This window comes from Desmodus rotundus, chromosome 9, assembly GCF_022682495.2.
Source record: "Desmodus rotundus isolate HL8 chromosome 9, HLdesRot8A.1, whole genome shotgun sequence".
In the NCBI taxonomy this organism is placed as follows: domain Eukaryota; kingdom Metazoa; phylum Chordata; class Mammalia; order Chiroptera; family Phyllostomidae; genus Desmodus; species Desmodus rotundus.
In genome coordinates, this window is record NC_071395.1 from 36,889,504 (window position 1) to 36,910,611 (window position 21,108).

General features: G+C 54.7%; 3 protein-coding genes and 1 pseudogene across 3 annotated transcripts; all 4 read left to right on the forward strand.

The window, feature by feature from the left end:
- Positions 1–1,200: 1,200 nt before the first annotated feature.
- Positions 1,201–1,715, forward strand: LOC112312288 (large ribosomal subunit protein uL11-like; annotated as a pseudogene).
- Positions 1,716–5,150: 3,435 nt separating this feature from the next.
- On the forward strand, positions 5,151–7,848 carry PRTN3 (proteinase 3). The gene is made up of 5 exons (XM_053911648.1): positions 5,151–5,235; positions 5,550–5,706; positions 5,857–5,998; positions 6,767–6,997; positions 7,574–7,848. Exons 1-5 carry the CDS (start codon positions 5,169–5,171, stop codon positions 7,742–7,744), a joined length of 768 nt encoding a protein of 255 aa, XP_053767623.1. The 5' UTR covers positions 5,151–5,168; the 3' UTR covers positions 7,745–7,848.
- A 3,676-nt stretch (positions 7,849–11,524) lies between these two features.
- ELANE (elastase, neutrophil expressed) lies at positions 11,525–13,994 on the forward strand. The gene is made up of 5 exons (XM_024568891.2): positions 11,525–11,610; positions 12,034–12,190; positions 12,488–12,629; positions 13,324–13,554; positions 13,719–13,994. Exons 1-5 carry the CDS (start codon positions 11,544–11,546, stop codon positions 13,917–13,919), a joined length of 798 nt encoding a protein of 265 aa, XP_024424659.1. The 5' UTR covers positions 11,525–11,543; the 3' UTR covers positions 13,920–13,994.
- Positions 13,995–16,215: 2,221 nt separating this feature from the next.
- On the forward strand, positions 16,216–18,426 carry CFD (complement factor D). Its single transcript, XM_045202251.2, has 5 exons — positions 16,216–16,351; positions 16,842–16,998; positions 17,088–17,238; positions 17,345–17,605; positions 18,034–18,426. Exons 1-5 carry the CDS (start codon positions 16,294–16,296, stop codon positions 18,229–18,231), a joined length of 825 nt encoding a protein of 274 aa, XP_045058186.2. The 5' UTR covers positions 16,216–16,293; the 3' UTR covers positions 18,232–18,426.
- Positions 18,427–21,108: the final 2,682 nt, after the last annotated feature.

Below are 21,108 nucleotides of genomic sequence, written 5' to 3' on the forward strand. Positions count from 1 at the left end.
AGGGGGCTTCTCTCCAGTTTCCCAAGGGTCTTCAACATCACTGTGACCCCCTTGGACGAGTGTCGCCCCCAAATGTGTGCAGTGGCAACCTCACCTGCCAGGGTAGCATCTGTCAGGTGCAGGCTGGGTACAACCTGGCATGGGCTCCCCCATGGTGGGAGGAGGGATCTTGAGAGGTAATGAGTTCCCTGTGGTGGGAGAGAGCAAGGCCAGGACAAGGGCCCCTGGACTGAGGATGGAATTAGACCTGGATGATGAATATTTGAACATTTTTAGCAGCATGAGAGCACATGCGGTTGGAACAAGGTTTGGGGGTTGCAGGAGAAAGGCTCAAGCTGTGGTGGCAGCTGCCAGCTCATTTGTTCTGTGGTGGGAGTAGAGTGGTGGGCTGGGCCTGGAGGTGCCCTCACTGGTCTGCCACCCATCCAGGGTGGAAGGTGATGAGGGCACCCCCTCACCTGTAACGGCCTGACACGTGGCGTGGTCTCCTTCTCAGTAGAATCTGTGGCAGGGGCCCCAACTTCTTCATCCCTGTGGCTCTATTCCGAGACTGGATTGATTCTGTTTTAAACCCCTTGCTGGACCAGCACTGGCTGGAGGAGCCTCCCGCTGGGCCTGTGGGGCGGTGGCATGTGACCTCCTGCCTCTGGGCCTGTCCCCCACCCCCATCCTAGCCTGTGTGGTTGGGACTCTAATAAAGAAGCCATCCCCGTTCTCTCTGCACCTGGCCTCTGCTTTGCCAGGTTGGTAGGGGCCAGGGGCAGGAGGCCATGAGCATTTACTGGCAGAGTGGCCTCCACTCACTGAACTCACTCACAGCCCTGAGAACCAGAGCTTGTCATTGTCTCTACCTGAGAGAGGGAGCACCGAGGCTGAGAGGACTTGGGTGACTCACCGAGGTCACACAGCCAGTGTGGGATCTGAAGCCAAATCTGCGAGATTCTAGGCCCCCTTAACCACCTGCCATTTTGGTCAAGAATATATTGTGCAGCAAACTCAACAGGCACACGAGACACTGGCCAAAGAATGTTTGCCACTGGACTCACAGAAGACTAATATGCCTACTACAGGGACAGCTGAACACAACTATTAAATAATAAATAACAATTACGCTTTTGGCTTTCGGCTTGGAGGAGGCAAAGGTGCAACTTTCTCCGGTTGTCCCGAATCTGGGTGCGTCCGACACCAGCCGCCTCCACCATGCCACCGAAGTTCAACCCCAATGAGATCAGGCATTTACCTGAGGTGCACTAGCAGGGAAGTCGATGCCATGTCCGCTCTAGCGCCCAAGATCGGCCCCCTGGGCCTGTCTCCAAAACATGGTTGGTGATGACATCACCAAAGCAACCGGCGATTGGAAGGCTCTGAGGATCACAGTGAACCTGACCACTCAGAACAGACAGGCCCAGACCGAGGTGGTGTCTTCTGCCTCTGCCCTGATCGTCAAAGCCCCCAAGGAACCGCCGCGAGACAGAAAGAAGCAAATCATCATCAAGCACAGTGGAACGATCACTTGTGATGAGATCATCAACATTGCCCGACAGAGGCGGCACCGATCTTTGGCTGGAGAGCTCTCTGGAACCACTGAAGAGATCCCGGGGACCGCCCAGTCTGTGGGCTGCAGTGTCGATGGCCGCCACCCTCATGACGTCATAGGTGACACCCACAGTGGCACAGTGGAGTGCCCGCTAGTTAAGAACTACAAAGGAAGATAGTTCAATTGAAAATCATTTGACAACCAAAAAAAAATTTACATAAAAAGTATATATAGAATTATATAATGCAGTTTATTAAAATAAATTTTTATTAGCCCTAGCTGGTATAGCTCAGTGGATTGAGTGCTGGCCTGTGACCCAAAGGGTCGCTGGTTGGATTCCCAGTCAGGGCACACGTCTGGGTTGCAGACCAGGTCCCCAGTAGGGGGCGCACGAGATGCAGCCACACATGGATGTTTCTTTCCCTCTCTTTCCCCCTCCCTTCCCCTCTGTATAAAAATAAATAAACAAAAGCTTTAAAAAAATAAAATGTATATATTTAAATATATATAATGAAATATAATTATGATTAATATATGAAGAGCACTTAAAATCAGTAACAAAGAAACAGCCCACTAGTACAAAAATGGGTGGAGGCTATTAGCAGTTCACAGCAAGGAAACACCAAGGAATCTTGAAGATACGGAAGCACCTTCACCTTCATTCATTATATTAGAAAGACGAGCAAACTTTCTCAAGGATCCCATTTTTTCCACTTACGGGATGTGCACCCGTTGTGGTGTTTGAGAACTCTGCGTGTCCACCTTGGTGGGCAGGTAACTGGGACGCCTCCAGTAGGGGTGGACCTTGGGCATCAGAGCTAGAAGCACCACCCTGGGACTTTGCCTCCCCTGTCACTTTGCATTGTGCAGATGACAAGGGCACAAAGATTGCTCCTGCTACACGTCTAGAAGGAAAAGAGACTGAAAACAACCCAGTGTCCTCAGGAGGAGAGACCACAAAACGCACAAAGCCTGGTTCCGCCAGGTGGGGAATATTATGCAGCTTTGTAAAAGGTGGAGGGCCCCTGCTCACTGACCCAAGGGGTCTTTACAAGACAGCGGGAACACGGGCAACCCTAGGGCAGAGTAATGTGTGCGCACGTGTGAGGGATGCATTCTCATTTGCCCGTTGGAGTAACGAGAAGTCCAAGAGAATCAGTCAGTTAACTTGGGTGTGAAGGGACAGGGATGTGAGAGGCTGTCCTGTCTTTGCAGGGGGGAGCTTTTTACACATCTTTTAGATGGTTGAACCACGGGAAGGTGGAAAGTAAATTTTAAAATTAATACTAAGTTGAAGAAGAGTAATACACCTGCTTGGGCCGGAGGGAGCCCATGAGTGGGTTCTGCACTGCATCTTAGGGGAGCAGCAGCATTGCTGATCTGAGTTGCTCGAGATAGCCCCTCAATCATGGAATGGGCCACGGATCGCCTGGGGTTCCAGGAGTGTAGACAGTCATATGTGCCACGGCCCACAAAGGGCTTAGACCCTTGGACAGTACAAAGGGGGCTGCAGCTGTACCCCCAACTGCATAGTATGAGGGTCTGTGGGACCCCACAGCCCCCTGCCCCAAGTGTGGGTGATCCCAAAGCTACCCACTGCCCCCTAGAAGCCCCCGATGCTCCCCTAGATTGACAGGCCACCACGGTTATTTGCATTGCCATTTGCATTGTAAACCACTTTACACATGGGGAGACTGAGGCCCAGAGGGGAATGTCAGTGGCTCAGGAAGCTGCATCAGCCCAGGGGCCCTGACCAGAGCTTAAAGAGGTCAAGCCGCCACCTGCTCATGGTTCAGACGGGGAAACCGACCAACGGGTGTTGGGGCCCAAGAGCACATGGTCTCCCAGCTTGGAGCCCCCCAGTACGCAAAAAAGAATGTTTTCCCTTTTTAAGGAGAGGACAGGAAAAAGAGAGGCAGACAGAGACACTAAAGCTGGACTTCCTGCTCCCTCCCTCTCCCTCCATGCTAGGGTCCTGGTGACTCAATAAACCTGGCTTCCCTCCCTGAGGCCGTTGCCTGTTATGCCACCCACAGTTGGAGTGGGAAGGGGCCAGGCAACAGCTTCCAGCCCCTACTTCCCCTCCATCTGCCAGCTGAACCCCCAGAGGCTCCAGGGTGTTCCCTCCTATTACACCTCCCAGGCTCTCCACAGCCCCCAGATTTTGTCCTAGCTGGGAGCTTTCTCATCCCAGCCTCCCTTCTCCCTCCACCTCTAGGCAACGCCCACCCCTGCATTCACCTGCCTGCCCCCCAGGCCTCCGTGTGATGCACACCTGGAACAGAGTGCTTGGAGAGGAGGACCCCAGACCCTCCGGGGGAGCTCCCCCTTAGTGAGTGAGTTATCCAGCAGGGTATGTGTGTGTGTGTGTGTGTGTGTTTCATTTTCTTTTTTGGTTAAAGCTCTATTGAAATTTCCTTTATGAGCTATACAACTCGCCTATTTAACCATTCAGTGGCATTTGGTGCATTCACAATGTTGTGTAACCACCACCTCTACATAGTTCCAGAACATTTCATCACCCCAAAAAGAAACCCCCATCCCCATGAGCAGTCACTCCCCAAGCCCCTCGCCCAGCCCCTGACAGCCAACCACTAACCCATTTCCTATCTCTGGAGTTGCCTCTTCTGGACATTCCACACAAATGGAATCAAACAGTGTTTGTCCTTTTGTGTCTGGCTTCTCTCACTGGGCATCGTGTTTCCAGGGTTCATCCATATTGCAGCGAGTGTCAGTGCCTCGTTCCTTTAACCCCCTGGGTCAGGGGAGTCCACGGCCCCCAGGAGACTCCATGTTCAGTAACCATGTGACTACGGAGGTCCTGGGAGGCTGCACACATTTGAATGCACAGCCTGAGTAGGACAGAGTGGGGAGGTGACTCGCAGATGCCGGGGCCGCCTGGTGTGTTCTGTGTGACCATTGGGGCTTATTCTGGTGTCTGCTGTGAGCAGTGAGTGAGCTCAGGTTTTCCCCAAACCATTAACCAGGGTTTCTCCACTCTTTATCCTGTGGGTTGGGGGAGCAGATCATCTCTCTGGGGAGCCATCCTGGGCATTATGGGGGATTGAGGATGTATGTCCCTTGCCCCACACACTCAATACCAGGGGCATCCCCACTCCTGATAACGACAGACGTCCCCAGACAGTGTCCCCTGGGGGAACAATGACCTGGATAACAATGAATCCTTGTGGGTCTCAGAAGGGCACATGGCTCTGTGGCCCCCACTCCTTCCTCCTGTCCTTTCCTGTCCCCACTACTGAGGCTCACCCCAGCACCTGGACAAGCTGGCCACAGTCCACTTTGCTCAGGCCACAGGGACCACATGGGGAGAGTCATAGAGAGCAGTGTGTGCCCCTCTAAGGACTGTGTCACGCTGTCCCTTGTCCAGGGGACCTAGGTATGGGGTGGGCCGGAGGCAGCTTCTCACACTCTCGGGGGAGTTGGGATGGTGAGCCTCACACTCCCGGTCTTCCTGGAGTGTGGTTCAACACCCTCAACTCCCTGTGCACCCAAAGCTGAAAGGAGGAAGTGAGGACGCCCAGTCCTGGCATGGGGAAACCCCAACGGCCTCCGGGCATTGGGCTATAAGACGTGGTGGGCAGGCAAGGGGATACTGAGCTCCCACCCAACCATGACCTGCAGCCACCAGCACTCCAGCCCTGCCCTGGCCCGCATCTTGCTGGCCATGCTGCTGGGTGGTGAGTGGGCCACACATTCGTTCGCCTGTCTATCCAGGCCCCACTCATTCTGAGGAACAGCCACCCACAATGGCCAGTCCAACACCCTCACTGATGGCACAGATAGGAAGATTGAAGCAGGACCAGGGCAGGACCCATCTGCTGCTTAGGATGAAGGCCTCGAAGGGAGGGAGGGGGAGCTCTGGGACATTCAACTCAGTGTTTCCATCTGTAAAACGGGCAAAGCCCACTGCTTCTCTCCCAGGGAGGTGGGTGGGGATGGGCGCAGCAGGGACACTTGACTGCCACTGATGACTGATGCCCCTTGTTCTCAGGTGCAGCATGGGCTTCAGAGATTGTGGGTGGGCGGGAAGCCAGGCCTCACTCACGGCCCTACGTGGCATCACTGCAGATAATGGACGAACACTTCTGTGGGGGCACCTTGATCCACCCGCGGTTCGTGCTGACGGCGGCTCACTGCCTAGAAAACATGTGAGTACCCAGGTGGACCTGCCCGATGTCCGAGGTGGGAGGTTGAGCCCCGCCCTGTGTTTGAGGGGGTGGTCACCAAGGGAGCTGAACTCTGGGCCTTGGGATACCCATAAGGGACCAAGTGATGAGTGTCCTGCCCTGGTCCCGCAGGCCCCAGGCCCTGGTGAATGTGGTGCTTGGGGCCCACAACTTGCGGACCGATGAGCCCAGCCAACAGCGGTTCAGCATCATTCGTCAGTTCACCAACGACTATAACCCACAGCAGAAGCTCAATGACATCCTCCTCCTACAGGTGGGTAGGCAGGGCCTGCAGGACCTGTAGGACCCCTTTGTTCATCTTCAGCAAACATGTATTGAGCACCTACTGTATGCCAGGCCCCTGCACGTGCTAGGACATAACTTGGTACAGAGTAGCCTGATGAGGAGAGAACCATTCAGACAATAACCCCCCAAAGGGTTGCCCCACCTGCCTCCAAGCCTTTGCCCTGGCCATGCCCCCCCCACCTGGCACCCATCCATCTGACATCCTCACCCCCAACTTCAGCACCAACCTGGCCTCAGCAAGAGCTCTCCTCACCCTAGTGGAAAGACAGCCACCCCTCCCGATATACGGTTCACCATCTTAGCACTTCCCTTGGCTGTAAGTCTGTTGTCCTCCTTCTGGCTTCTCCACCTCCCCAGATGATCATCCCAAGGGCAGAGGTAGGATCCCAAGGCTTAGCAGAAGGCCAAGCACACGGTTAGCACTCAATAAGTGCTTTGTAAGCAAATAAATGCCACAGTGACAAAGGCTACAGAGGGAAGGTCCATGATGTCAGAGAATGTAAAACTGAGCTATGGTGGGGTTTGGAGGGTCAATCAGACCAGGCTCCCTGGAGGAGGTGACCCCTGTGGTTGAACCTGAGAGTGAGTGGGAGGGGGTGAGGCAGAGGGAAGAGCATGTACAAAGGCCCAGAAGAGGCACTTTGGGGTGGTCGGGACATGAGTGAATGTGAGAAGATGGTGACAATGGGGTCTGGAGACAGGTTCTCACTGCCTACACACCCATGCTTTGCTCCAGCTGGACCACCCTGCCAACCTCAACGCTCAGGTCGCAGTCGCCCATCTCCCCGAGCAGAACCAGCTGGTGCCCCACGGCACCCAGTGCTTGGCCATGGGCTGGGGCCGCCTGGGCACCCGTGAACCGTTGGCCCACACTCTGCAGGAGCTGAACGTCACTGTGGTCACCTTCCTGTGTCGGCCACACAATGTGTGCACCTTTGTGCCCCGTCGAAAAGCTGGCATCTGCTTTGTACGTATCTGCCTGGCTCCCAGTGCCCTGAACCAAGTTTGCATGGCCAGTGGGACCTCCTGAAAGGCTGGGGCTGCTCTGGAGCAGAGAAGAAGCTTCAGGAACTGCCCACAGGAGGGAGGGTGGGCAGGCGGCTGGAATTCAAACCCACCTCCTCCTCACTGAGCTGCGGGGGCCGTGCCTCGCCTCCCCACCTGGAAGAGGAGCACACCCATCAGGGGGATTCAGCAGGACAGCCTCAGCTCCCATAGGCACAGAGGGGGCACTCAGGTCATACCTGGTGGCTTTCGTGGGGTGGCTTTCGTGGGTCTAGGAACTGTCCCACCCTGGGGCCCCCTCTCGGACCCTGGGGAAGTGGGGGTGACTAGCCCAGCCTCATTCCAGGGGTCCAGGTACATGGCCCGAGGCCGATAAATGCCCACTTTCCTTCGGAGCGGCCTCCCTCTGTTGTCCACTTGTCCCCATGTTGGACTGGAAACATTTTACCGCTAACTAGCATCAGGCTGCCACTAGCTGCACTTTCTCTCACGTAGCCACACCTAGGGTGACTGACCAACCTGTCCTCACTCTTCCCAGGGAGACTCCGGTGGCCCACTGATCTGCGATGGTATCCTCCAGGCCGTGGACTCCTTCCTGATCCGGGAGTGTGCCACGCGCCAGTTCCCTGACTTCTTCGCTCGTGTGGCCCTCTATGTGGACTGGATCCAGTCTGTGCTGAGAAGCGTGGAGGAGGAGGGCAGCCCCTGAGCTGCTCGCTCCAGATGGCCCTCACAGGGGCCAGGGCCAGAGAATAAACTCTAACTGGGGGCAGAGGGCTGTGCCTAGCCTCACGGTGATGTCAATAAAAATCGAAACCCTCCTTTGGCTCCTGTCTGTCCTTCCCATGTGGGGGGATATAGAGGAGACCAGCCAAGGGCCCCCAGCACCCAAGTCCCCAGCCCCCAGACTCTGCACGGGGATTTGGAGCAGAAGCCTGGAAGCTAGTGGAGGGCCCAGGTCACAGTAGGTCCCATTCCCCCGATGCCTGTAGATGCGAGTTCTAATCCAGCCCTGCCAGTGTGGTCCTGGGCAAGTTGGTGCCGATCTCTGTGTCTCGGTTTCTTCGTCTGGAAAAGGGAGCTGCCGCAGACGTTTCCCAGAACTGATCAAGAAGCCCCTCCCTGGTCCTGGTGTTGAGTCTGGCTCTGTCTCCAGCTCAGGGGCTTCTGGAGGACCAGGCTGTCATAAGGTGGAGTTCCCAGGGCCTATGGGGCTCCTGACCCAGTCAGGGGCAGGCAGAATGGCTATTAGGGAGGCTTCCTGGAAGAGGTGGCAATGCCTGGCCAGGAACATGAGAAGAGCCCCAGGCAGAGGCACATCAAGTGAAGAGGAACAGGAAGGCATGAGGCGTGGCTGGAATGGAGAGTCAGGGGGTAGAGGAGGAAAGTTCAGGGACGTGGTGGAGCATGCAGGCCCACAGACGTGAACTAGGTGGGCTTAGAGGAGAGGCCTGAGGCCGGGAGGAGGTAGAGGTCATTGGTCAGTGGGTGAGTAGCCACGGGAATGAGGCTCCGAAGGAGGTGCCAACTGCTCACAGGACAAACTGGAGCTGGAGGGCATCCCTTCCCTATCGGTTTGTTCCGCCACCACCTGGTGCAGTGCACAGCAAATTCAAGCGGAGTGAGAACTCTCAGGCCTGCGCCCTTTCGCATCTCTTTTACACCTCGTCCCCAGGGCAGTGTTACCAGGAACCAATGTGTGCTGGGACAGGGGACATGGCTGGGTCCCGGGAAATGTACACTGATGGGGGTCAGGGGCCCGCTGGGGACTCCCTGCATTTCCCACGGCCCAAGGTGGGGAAGCAGTTTCTATAAAAACATCAGCATCAGGGGTAAGGAAAGGTTTGCTAAAGGGAATGTTGGGAACAGAAAGACCCAACAAACACAGCCAGGGGTGTTTTCTGTTTTCTGTGGGCCTGTGGGTGAGAGATGACTCAGGGAAGCTCTGCACAGCAAAGGTCAGACCCAAGAGTGGGCGTTGAGGATGGGGGCTGGGGACGCTGGATAGATTCAGGAAATGACAAACCCATGGGAATGACAAGCAGGATGATCAGCAATTTGGGAGGCCTGGGGGGATGGTGAGGTGCTCCCCGGGAAGCCCCAGGGAGGGGCATCTATGCTGCTAGGGACCACTCTCTACAGTTCAGGGGCCCCTGCCTCCAGGGGTGGGGAGACACTCAAGAGTCGCTGTTCCCTTCCCGGGGTGTAACTCGGGTCGGTCGGTAAAGTGCGAACATATTGCTCGGAAGACTCGCGACAGTGTCGCCGGTGTCAGCAGTACTCTGATGGCAAATTGTAAGCCTGGTGTTTGCCTCCCAGCCGATACCCGCCAGGCAATCACCACCCCGCCCTGCTGGAGGTGATTAATGGTTAATAAGCCCTCCAGGACATCCCTTTCTAATCTAAAAACTTTACAAATTCATTCAATCCTTGGGACAGTCCTTTGCAATGGAGCCTATTTATTATAGCTTCCCTTTTACAGATGAGGAAACTGAGGCACAGATGGGTTAAGTCAGTGGTCTGAAATTATGTGGTGGGCAAGTGGCCAAGGCAGAATAAACCCAGAGTTGATATGTTTGACCACCATGAGATGTGTGAACATAGTATACAGGTGGTGTTCAATAAATGCAGCTTTGGTTAAATGGGGCCTTCCTGCCTGAGCCAGCCCCCTCCCACAAGACAGCTTTCTCCACTCTCCCATCTCCAGATTGAATTGGAAACAGGGCTGTCTATGCAGTAGGTGCTTACTAAGTGCTTTATGATAAATTTAACGCAATGGGCTGGGGACCCTGCCAAGTAGAGAGGGGGGCAGGATTGGCTGATGTGTATCTGGCGAAGGGAGAGATGAAGGGCAGACACTGAGCACCTGCCATGTGCCGGGGAGGGCAAAGCCATCATCCCCACTGATGAGGTATGGGGGTTCGCTTGCCTGTGGCCGCATGTGGAAGGGAGCCCAGAGACAAACAGGACTCCAGCCCCAGCTCTGAGTGTCCCCGGTGCCCCCAGCACTGGTTCCCGCAGACGGATCTGTTGGTCCCCTCCCCTGAACCCTGCTCCAGGTCAGGAAAACGTTGCTTCTTGCGACAGCCTTGGCTGCAGCCGTTGCAGCTGGAGCATTCTGGGGGAGGTGGGAAGAGGAACAGGGCCATGGGGTGGGGGGCTGGGTCCTGGGGCCCCTTCTCCATTGTCTTGCTCTGAGTTCTTCCACAGCCCCAGGCAGAAGCTTCAGTGTGTCCATGGTCCAGCCCCAGGTCTGGCAGGATACCTTTCCCAGGCCAGAAAGGGGCTCTGCAGAGCTCCGGGGGCAGGGCGGTGGAGCAGCTCTTCCCGGGGAACTTGGCTGCCGACCAGAGACTCAGGAGGGCCCAGGTGGGAATGAGTTCCCCACTGTGAGCAACAACCAAAGGGGCGTTGGAAGGCCAGGCCTGGACAGGGAGACCCAAGACTTAGGGAGGTGGGCAACGAATCACCATCCAGCTGGGAATTGGGGGGCCTGAGTTCAAACCCCCACTTGCTCACCACGTCATCGGGTAGGAACTCGCAGGGGAGGCCTCGTTGTGCCTCAGTTTCCTCATCTCAAACGGGGACCCAGTCCTTGCTAGTTGACTCAGTTGGCTTAGCATCATCTCATATACCAAAAGGTTGTGGGTTTGATCCCCAGTTGGGGCAGGTACAAGAGGCAACCGATTGCTGTTTCTCTCACATCAGTGTTTCTCTCTCTCCCTCTCCACCTCTCTCTCTAAAAACTCAGTAAGCATATCCTCGGGTGAGAGGTTAAAACAATCAAATGAGGACCTAGCAGCCCCGGCCCCCGCCCCCGACAGCTCTGGGACAGCTCTGGGTGCACCGTCGTTGTTATAGTGCCCTGGGTAAACCAAGCATGTGGGGGGACCCAGCCAACATTCTCTGGGCCTAGGGTTGCCAGATTTAGCAAAAATACAGGACACCCAGTTAAATCTGAATGTCAGATAAACAATGGCTAACTTTCTAGATAAGTACAATATTTGGGACACAGTTATACTAAGAAAAAAAAAGCTCAACCAAAACCTCACAGACACAGAAGTCTGGATGGTGGTTACCAGAGGGAAGGGGGCTGCGGGGAGCCAAAGGATAAAGGGGTTCAAGTATATAGTGACAGAAGAAGATTTGACTTTGGTGGTGGGCACGCAATGCAATATACAGAGGATGTATCATAGAATTGTACACTTGAAACACATAATTTTATTAAACAATTTTACCCCAATAAACAACTAAAAAGAAAAAATATTGTTTATCTGACTTTCAAATTTGCACCCTGAATTTTATCTGGAGCCAATCCAGACCCCAGCACACGCCACCCCTCACTGCCCATTGTTCTTCCCTTCATCCCCCTCATCCATTCCGAGGGGTGGAGAAAGGAAGTGGGGACACCTGGCCCCTCCATGGGGCAATGCAACGGTCCCCAGGCTTCAGGCTATAAGAAGGCCAGGTGGGCACTGGGGACGGAGACAACAGACCCCCACTTCACCATGGCCCAAAGCTGCAGACCCTCCGGCCCTGCCCTTGGCTCCATCCTACTGACCCTGCTACTGGGTGGTGAGTGGCTCCACATGTCTGCCCGTCAGTCTGTCCCTGCGAATCCATTCCTGCCTCTCGGCTGTGCCCTCGACCCAAGTGGCCCCCTCATCCTCATGGAGGGGGCGGCTGGGATAGGTAGACCCACTTTCAGAGGAGGAGACTGGCGTCCAGAGTGGTGAGGAGCCCAGAGCCCAGGGTGACCCTGGAGGTGAGGTCACCGGGCATGCTCTGGGAACTACAAAGCCAAATTAGGCCCAGATATAGCTGTGCCCTAGCAGGGTGCGTTAGCAGGCCCCCCTTTCCTTTCTGTGCCTCAGCTGGCAAAAAGCCTGTGAAGAGCCTTTGACCCATGGGTTCTTGGTGGGGGTTCAAGGGCTAACTGGCCCAGTGGGGTGGGGCTCCTCCACATCACTCACCTACCCCAATCCTGAATGTTCCCAGGACCCGTGCTGGCCTCTGAGATCGTGGGTGGCCAGCAGGCCAGGCCCCATGCATGGCCCTTCATGGTGTCCCTACAGCAGCGCGGAGCCCACTTCTGTGGTGGCACCCTAGTGGCCCAGAACTTTGTCATGTCGGCCGCCCACTGTTTGAGAAACATGTGAGTGACTCCTGAGCACACCTTCCCTCTTCAGGCCCTTCACTTCCACGTCTGTCAAAACTTGGGGGTGGGGCTGGGGGGAGTGAGACCAGGGCCTGGGCTCCTCCCCGGAGCCCCCATTAATTCATCTTCTCCACCAGGCCCAAGTGGGGACACTCAGCCAAGGGGCCCAAGGCTCTGTCCCAGGGGGCAAGGCACCTCATAGGCATGGGGCTAGGCTCAGCTGAGCTCTGGAGTCTCTCCGCCACCCTCAAAGCCTAGAGCTACCCCCAATCTCCTGCACCCACTTTGTCACAGAGACGTCCAGGCGGTGCAGGTGGTACTAGGCGCACACAACCTAAGGAGGCCTGAGCGCACCTGGCAGGTGTTCAGCATCCAGGAAGTGTTTGAAAATGGCTTCAATCCGGACAGGCTGCAGAACGACATCGTGATTCTGCAGGTGTGGGACTGGCTGGGCAGAGAAGGGATGCCCCGGGGGTAGGGAAGGGATGCCCAAGCAGGTGCAAAGGCCCAGGGGTCTGAGGTTTGCGGAGGGCAAGGAAGAGACTATAGACTGGGGGCGCATCTGGTGCTAACTGGGCGGGTCATCTCTGTGCCTCAGTCTCCCACTGTGTAAACTGGGGAAAGAAACCCCACCTGGCAGGGCCGTGCAGCAAGCGAACACGAGGATGCAGAGAGATCTGAACAGTTGTCTGCCAACACTGTTGTGACTCTTTGTGCCCTGTGGCCAAGGGCAGGGACAGTCCCTGTCTTTGTGAATTGGGGCAAACTTCCCCGCACTCAGACTAGTGGGAGACCAGAGGGAGAAGCCTGCCCTTCCCACTGCGTGCGGAGTTATGATTATTCTCTACGATGTCCTAGGACAAGGGTTTTGTTGTCCTTGGTTTTGCCTGAAACTTGGTGTATCGGGTCCCTACTGTTTCCTAGACTCAAGACACGTCCAGGCTCACCCTGAGCCACTTGCTCCTACCTCACAGATGGGGAAACTGAGGCTCAGGATAGGGAACATTTTGGAGGGTGGGCATCCTACTCCATAGAATCCTGGAGCCACCATGGGATCTCAGATGGGGAAACACACCCGGAGCGGGGACAGCCCTATGTGACTCTTTGGTGCTCTCTCCTGCCCACCGCAGCTCAACGGCTCAGCCGCCATCAACACCAATGTGCAGGTGGCCCGGCTGCCTGAGCAGGGCCAAGGCGTGGACGTTGGGGTGCAGTGCGTGGCCATGGGGTGGGGCCGGCTGGGCACTAACCAGCCACTAGCCAAAGTCCTGCAGGAGCTCAACGTGACCGTGGTGTCATTCCTCTGCCGCCCCACAAACGTGTGCACTCTGGTGCTGCGCCGGCGGGCCGGCATCTGCTTCGTAAGTATCTGCAACCCCCCTCTCAGCCCCCACCCCGCTCCCACCTGGGCTGCAGCAACCTGAACTGCAAGCCAGACTCCAGGAAGGACTTCATAACCCCGAAAGGAGGCAGAAGGGGAGCTCTGGAAGTATAGCCTCCTAACCTCACCTGGTTCTGCATGCAGGGGGACTCTGGTGGGCCCCTGATCTGCAACGGACTCATCCACGGGATTGACTCCTTCATCAGGGGAGGCTGTGGCTCTGGCTTCTACCCAGATTCCTTTACCATGGTGGCGCAGTTCACAGACTGGATCAACTCCATCATCCGCCGCCGCGATGACCATCCTCGACTCCACCCCAGGGACCCTGCGAGAAGGACCTTCTAGAAAGGACTGCCCTGGTCACCATACCTCACCAGGCCCATCCCATGGTGCATTATGCAGCAACTGGCACAATAAAAACCCTCCCTGTTTTGTAGAAAGTGTCTGGGTGTTTGTTGTCTGTGCAATTGAAGATAGAATGTAGTAAAGAGAGTGTCCAAGAGAGTGTCTTGGACATTTCACCAGTATGCTGCCACCAGGTGGCAGCAAAACAAGGCCATTGGGGTAAGAAGGTTCTTTCCCACCTGCCATAAAAGGCTGCCAGTTGCCCCTTCTGGTTTCCCTCCTGTAAACCCACTTTCACGTGATGACACCAAGCACTGCAGCAGGTGTTTGCCGAGCGCTGACCAGGTTCCGGAATCATTCTTGGTCTTTGCTAGCGTTGGCTCCTCTGGAGCTCTCTGTGGCCCCTGTGGAAGGCTCCACCAGTGCCATTTTACAGATGAGAAACTGGGGTGCGGAGAGGTGAAGCTGTTCTCAGGAGCCTGGGTTTGAGTCTCAGCTCTGACCTTTGGCAACTTGGTCGCTATCTCTGAACCTCTGTTTGCCTGTGGGGACGAGTGAGCTGCTGTCCAGGACGGGTGCAACCTGGGATTGGGGCTCACTAGGGGACAGAGACAAGCCCCCCCACCTCTCCAGCTTTTTGCTCTGACAAGGGGGGGAGGAGCAAAGCAGATGATCCCCAAGGCGTCCCCCAGTCCTGGTGGAAGTTGCTGTCCTGGGGCATGTGACTGACTTGTATCCTTCTTCTGCCTTCCTGGGCCCAGGAAGGGGCCCTCTGGGGCCATGGAGGGGGGGCCACAGCAGACGTGGCCTCTTCCATCATGCAGCTTACAGTCTGATGGTGGGGGAGGAAACAGTCACCTGAGCCGGCAAACAAATGAGAAGTAACAAGAGGTAATGACACCCACCACACACACCACAAGTGTGGAATAAATCTCCTTTCCCTCTCTGTCCCCTGGCCCCAAATCCCCTCCCTCTGGAGTTCAGTCACCTGGGTCCCCTCAGGGCCTTTGCCCTGGCTGTTTCCTCTGCCTGCCTGTTCTTCCTGCAGGCTGTCCTCTTATCTGGCCTTCCCCCAAGTGCCACCTGCTCAGAAATGTGACCACCTTTTTCCACTTAATACTATACCCAGGGGTCTTCCCGCATCCTCACGGCATCTGGGGATGTTCGGGGCTAGTTATTGAACCACCCCCATCGTCCTAAGTCGTTTCCAAATTATGTTGCAATTTTGAACACTCTTACATAATCTGGATTCCATATCCTCATGGGCTTTCGTTCAGAACTTCTGATTTTAATAAGGAAACATGTTAGGATCTAAGAGACCACATGTATTTTCTATTCTGTATGTATGAAATAATCTGCTGTGAGGAGAAAAAGAAGGAGAGGAAAGTATTGTGCACCGTTCCCATTGGGGAGTCCAAGGTCTGCCCCACCCTTCTGGTCCCAGCACCTGCTCCCATAGGTTCATGAGATGCTGACCCACCATTTCCAACTTTCAGGGGGCCATGTGACCCAGGTTCTGCTCCTCAGAACCTGCCATTCCCTGGCAGGTTGGTTTGAGATGGAGCAGGTGATCCAAGCTCAGCCAATCAGAGGCGGCCTGGAGACATTGACTAGAGTGATAGGGAATTGGGAGAGGAGCCCATTGAGCCACTGGGCTGAATCTGGGGTTCCTGGGCCACCACAGGGGAGACTGGTGAGGAGAGAAGCCATCAAGGAGGAAGGGGGAAACCAGAGGCAGAGACCGAACATTGTTCAAGGTGCCTGGATCAAACCACACCTGAAGGCAGACTCTGAACTTTCCATTTAAATTTCCTATTGCAGACACAGTCTTTCCAGCTGTATCTACACACCACATTTTCAACATTTTACTTGTTGGGGTGTCAGACCCCAGAGCCACAGCAATGGGGACAAAGGTATGGGGTGGCCTCCCCACCCCCACCCAATTTCCTCTCCAAGTTGGAAGAGAAAAACAATAAAGGGAGGTTCAGAAAACAAGGAAGTGGGTTGTTTACAAACTAGCCTCCAACTGCTATTGCGAAACTTGAGGGCTGGAAGGACACTCTTGTGAGGCTGGGCTGGGGGGCTGGGACGGGTCCATCCCTCTGCTCTGCTCCTACATTTTGAGGGGCTGCTCCCCACACCAGGGCCAACCCTGGGCCAGGTACAGAGAGGCAGGAGGCACCCGTCATGGTGCAAAGTCCAGCGGGAGATAACCCCACCCTGAGGAAGGTGGAAGCAGAGGAGCGGGCTCCCCTTCACCCACCTGGGCGACTGCCCATTGGACAAATTGGGACTGTCAGAGCTGCCCCACCTTCCACTCTCATAAGACTGCCCCAGGCCCCGCCTGCGGCAGTGTTGAGGCCACAGCAGCATCATGGCAGACCTCTCAGTGCGCCTGGCAGCTCTGATCCTTCTAGGAGTGGCCCTTTGTGGTGAGAGTGGACCTGGGGCCAGGGTGACAGCAGAGGCCACCAGCCTGCAGGGCAGTCAGCCAGGGGTCCCCCCTCTATCAGACAGGACTGTCTCCCAGTCTTAACTATGTGGGCAGAAGAAATGGGGCAGTGTCCAGATGAATGGAAGGATCTGAAAATTCAGGAATTCTCAAAACTTGGATCTGGAATGTGAGCTTTCCCCACAGTGAGAACGCGCAGTCCTACAGCAGAAACCAGCGGCTCGCGTGCTCAGCGGCTGGCAGGAACGTTGCTTTGGTCTGCCCCACTTTTCTTATGTTTAAACCAAAGCTGTTAGCCTCGGTGTACATTGTTCCCAGGCATCTGAGTTTGCTACCCTAGGGTGTGGGGCTCCAATGATGGAATTCCTGATCTGAGGGGAACTGGAGTGGGCGGGGGGGGGGGGGGGGTGGCTCTGATGGCTGGGCTGCAGTCATCTGGGGAGTCCTCACACTCCCTTGTCTACGCCTAGTGGCGCAGCCTCGGGGTCGGATCCTGGGCGGCAGCCAGGCTGAGGCCCATGGGCGGCCCTACATGGCGTCGGTGCAGGTGAACGGCACACACCTGTGCGGCGGCTTCTTGGTGGCAGAGCAGTGGGTGCTGAGCGCGGCGCACTGCCTGGAGCACGTGTGAGTGAGTGGTGGTGGGAAACAGAGCAGGGGACGGGGGTGGGCGGGATGAGGACGTGGATCTGACGTGGACCCTGCCCCACAACCAGGACCACCAATGAGACCTTGGTGCAGGTGCTCCTGGGCGCACACTCGCTGTCACAACCTGAGCCCTCCAAGCGGCTGTACGACGTGCTCCGAGCAGTGCCCCACCCAGGCAGCCGGTGGGATACCATGGACCACGACCTCCTCCTGCTGCAGGTCTGCCACGTCCGGCCTCAGTCGCTCCTGCTGCCTGCCCCCCACCGTAGTCCTTCCTGCTACATGCCCTCCTGCAACCCTGATACCCGCCTCCCTCCACCCCCAGCTCTCTGAGAATGCCACTCTGGGCCCCGCCGTGAAGCCCCTGCCCTGGCAGCAGGAGGACCGCGATGTGGCAGCTGGCACGCTGTGCGACGTGGCCGGCTGGGGTGTGATCACTCACGCGGGCCGCAAGCCCGACCTCCTGCAGTACTTGCTCCTGCCGGTGATGGACCGTGCCACCTGCAACCTGCGCAAGTACCACGACGGCACAGTCACTGAGCGCATGATGTGCGCTGAGAGCAAACGAAACAAGGACAGCTGCAAGGTGTGGGGTGGAGCAGAGCAGGGGCCCAGGAAGATCAGCGCTAGCAGATGGGCTGGGGGAGCGGGGCGGGGGGTGGGGGGGGGAGACTGAGGGGAGGGTGAAGCCAACAGGGCAGGTCCTTTAAAAGGTGGGCCACCAAGGAGGGGTGGGACTGCGGGGAGGTCAGGGTCAGAGGGAGGGGCATTGGAGTGGGAGGGGGAGCGCAGGGCCAACAGAAGAGACAGAGCTGAGAGCTGGGGGAGGAGGGCCTTTTGTGGGTGGGGCTTGCGGAGAGGGTAGGGCCTGGGAAGATTGACATGGGAGGTAGCAGGTTTGAGCTGGAGGGAGGAGCGGGAATTGCAGTCAGACACCGAAGGCGGGATGGCGGAGGCAGGAAGGGCGGGGCTGCAGAGTAGGAATGCACCCATCTCACGGCACTGTCCACATAGGGCGACTCTGGGGGCCCTCTGGTGTGCAATGGCGTGGCCGAGGGCGTAGTCACCTCGGGACCCCGTGTGTGTGGCGAGCCCAAGAAGCCCGGTATCTACACTCGTGTAGCGAGCTACACCGCCTGGATCAACAGCGTGATGGCTGGGGGCGCGGCCACCTGGGGAAAACCTGAAGGACAGGGTCCCGAGGAGCAATGAAGTCACTGACTCCTGCATCTGGTCAGACTTCACTTTTATTTTATTTTATTCCCTTTCCATTGTGTTTATTCATTTGTTTTTGTTTTAAGATTCCACATATAAGTGAAACCATATGGTATTTCTCTGACTCCTTTCACTTAAAATAATACTCTCCAGTTCCATCCACGGTGTCGCAATAAATTTCATTCTCTCTCACGGCCGGGTGACATTCCAGTGTGTATGGGCACCACATTTCCCTTACCTGTGTGTCTGTCGATGGACACTTAGGTTGCTTCCGCGTCTTGGCTGTTGTAAATAACGCTGCAGTGAACATGCAAATGCATAAGTCCTCCGATAAATACCCGGAAGTGGAGTTGCTGGATCGCAGGGGAGCTCTGTTTTTAATTTTTTGAGGAACCTCCATACTGTTTGCCATAGTAGCTGCATCAACTTACAATCCCACCAAAACTACATGAGACTTCCCTTTTCTCCGCATCCGCACCAACACTTGTTGTTGGATTTATTGATGATGGCCATTCTGACAGGTGTGAGGTGGTATCTCATTGTGGGTTTGATTTGCATTTCCCTGGTGATTAGTGATGTTGAGCATCTTTATGTGTCCATTAGCCATCTGTACGTTCTCTCTGGAGAAATGATTATTCAGGTCTTCTGCCAAATTTTTAATTGGATTGTTTGGTTTTTGATATTAAATTATATGAGTTCTTTACCTATTTTAAATATCAACTCCTTATCAGATAAATCATTTGCAAATACGTTCGTCCACTTAGTAGGTTGTCTTTTCATTGTGGTCATGGTTTCCTTTGCTGTGTGAAAACCTTTTACTTCAATGTCGTCCCGTTTTACTTTTTCTTTTGTTTCCCTTACCTGAGGAAACATATACAAAAGAGATATTGATAAGGGTGATGTGAAGGAGTTTACTGCCTATGTCTTCTAGGAGTTTTATGGTTTTGGATCTTTCATTTAAGCCTTTAATCCATTTAGAGTTTATTTTTGTGAGAAATCGGCTGATCACCTTATGAGATTTCCTTTGTAATACTTTGTTTTCCTCTTGCTGCCTTCAAGATTGTCTCTAACATTTGCCATTTTAACTATAACATGTCTTGGTGGGGTCTCTTTGGGTTCCTCTTGTTTGGAACTCCGTGCTTCCTGCACTTAGAAGTCTGTTTCTGTTTTCTTTCCCAGGTTAGGAAAGTTTTTAGCCATTATTTCAAGTCTCTGTTGCTTTCTGCCTTTCTTCTCCTTTTGGGATCCCTATAATGTGAATGTTGGCGTGCATGATGTTGTCCCAGAAATCCCTTAAACTATCCTGTGGTTTTTAATTATTTATTTCTGCTGTTATGATTGGTTGATTCCACTAGTCTGTCTTCCACTGACCCATTATTTTGTGCTAGCTAAACGGCTGTTAATTCCTTCTAATGTGTGTGGTTCTTTTTAAATTTCAGTTATTATATTCTTTAGGCCTGCTTGGTTCTTTCTTTTTTTTAAATTTTTATTGTTATTCAATTACAGTTCTATGCCTTTTCTCCCCATCCCTCCACCCCACCCCAGCTGAACCCACCTCCCTCACCCACCTCCACCCTCCCCCTTGATTTTGTCCATGTGTCCTTTATAGTAGTTCCTGTAATCCCCTCTTCCCACTGTCCCCACCCCACTCCCCCCTGGCTATTGTTAGATTGTTCTTAACTTCAATGTCTCTGGTTATATTTTGTTTGCTTTTTTCTTCTATTGCTTATGTTCCAGTTAAAGGTGAGATCATATGGTATTTGTCCCTCACTGCCTGGCTCATTTCACTTAGCATAATGCTCTCCAGTTCCATCCATGCTGTTGGTTCTTTCTTATAGTTTCTAATTCTCTGTTGAAGTTCTAAGTTCCTGTACTCCACTCAAGTTTGGTGAGCATCTGTATGACCACTTCTCTGAATTCTTTATCAGGCAAATTATTTACTTTTTTCTGGAGATTTTTCTTGTTCCTTCCATTGCTAGATATTCTGGCATTTCTTTTTGTTTGATTTCTATGTTTGTTTACATGAATTAGGTAGTCTTGAGAAAGTGGCCTGATATGGAGGTGTCCACAAGTGCCAGGTGGTTTTGGGAAGCCAGTGGGAGCCGAAGGTACTTGGGGTACTAGCCCACCGAGCTGGAATGGCCACAGCTGGGGTGGCCAGGTGAGGGTGGCGATGCCCTGTTGATCCTGCTTGCTTGCTTTGTTTGGAGGCTACCTTGTAGGCAGGCCAAAGCCCTTGGATAGAGCTCCCACTGCCCTCTAGAGGTGGAGTAGACATAAACAATGGTACTCGTGGCCCCTCTGCTCCCCCCCCCCCCAACCGGGGGAGACTGCCTGCAGTTCGAGCTCCAATCTTCTCTGTATGTTTTCTCTCATAAGTTATTTAGAAAGTAGTCTGGCATAGTGTGTAGGCATTTCATGCAGGGTAGTTTGGGAAGTGGGCTGGAGCTGGGCAGGTATTACAACCCCTGGGGCTCTGGCCCAAGGATCAGTGATTCCCTGGCAAGGGTGCACAGGGTGCTGCCCTGTGGTCTCTGGAGGCAAAAGCCTCCAGGCAGTCTCGCTGGAAATGTGCTGTGCTGACCTTGCAGGCCAAGTCCCCAAACAGAGCTCCTGCCACCCTGTGGATCCGCAGCCTTCTTTGTTCTGCTTTTCTCATTTGCTATTCATTCAGCTGCAGGTTAGGTGAGTTCAGCTGCCTCCTCTGCTGCTGCCATCTTGAGCACACACTGCATGATCCGCAAACAAAAGCATGTGCACCAGTAATGCGATGCCAGGAGGTGACAGGAAGGCTGAAAAGGTGAACCTGGCTGTGAAGACCTTGTGGGGAGAGTAAGGGTAAAAACTGGCAGACCTGACATCCTCCAACAGGAG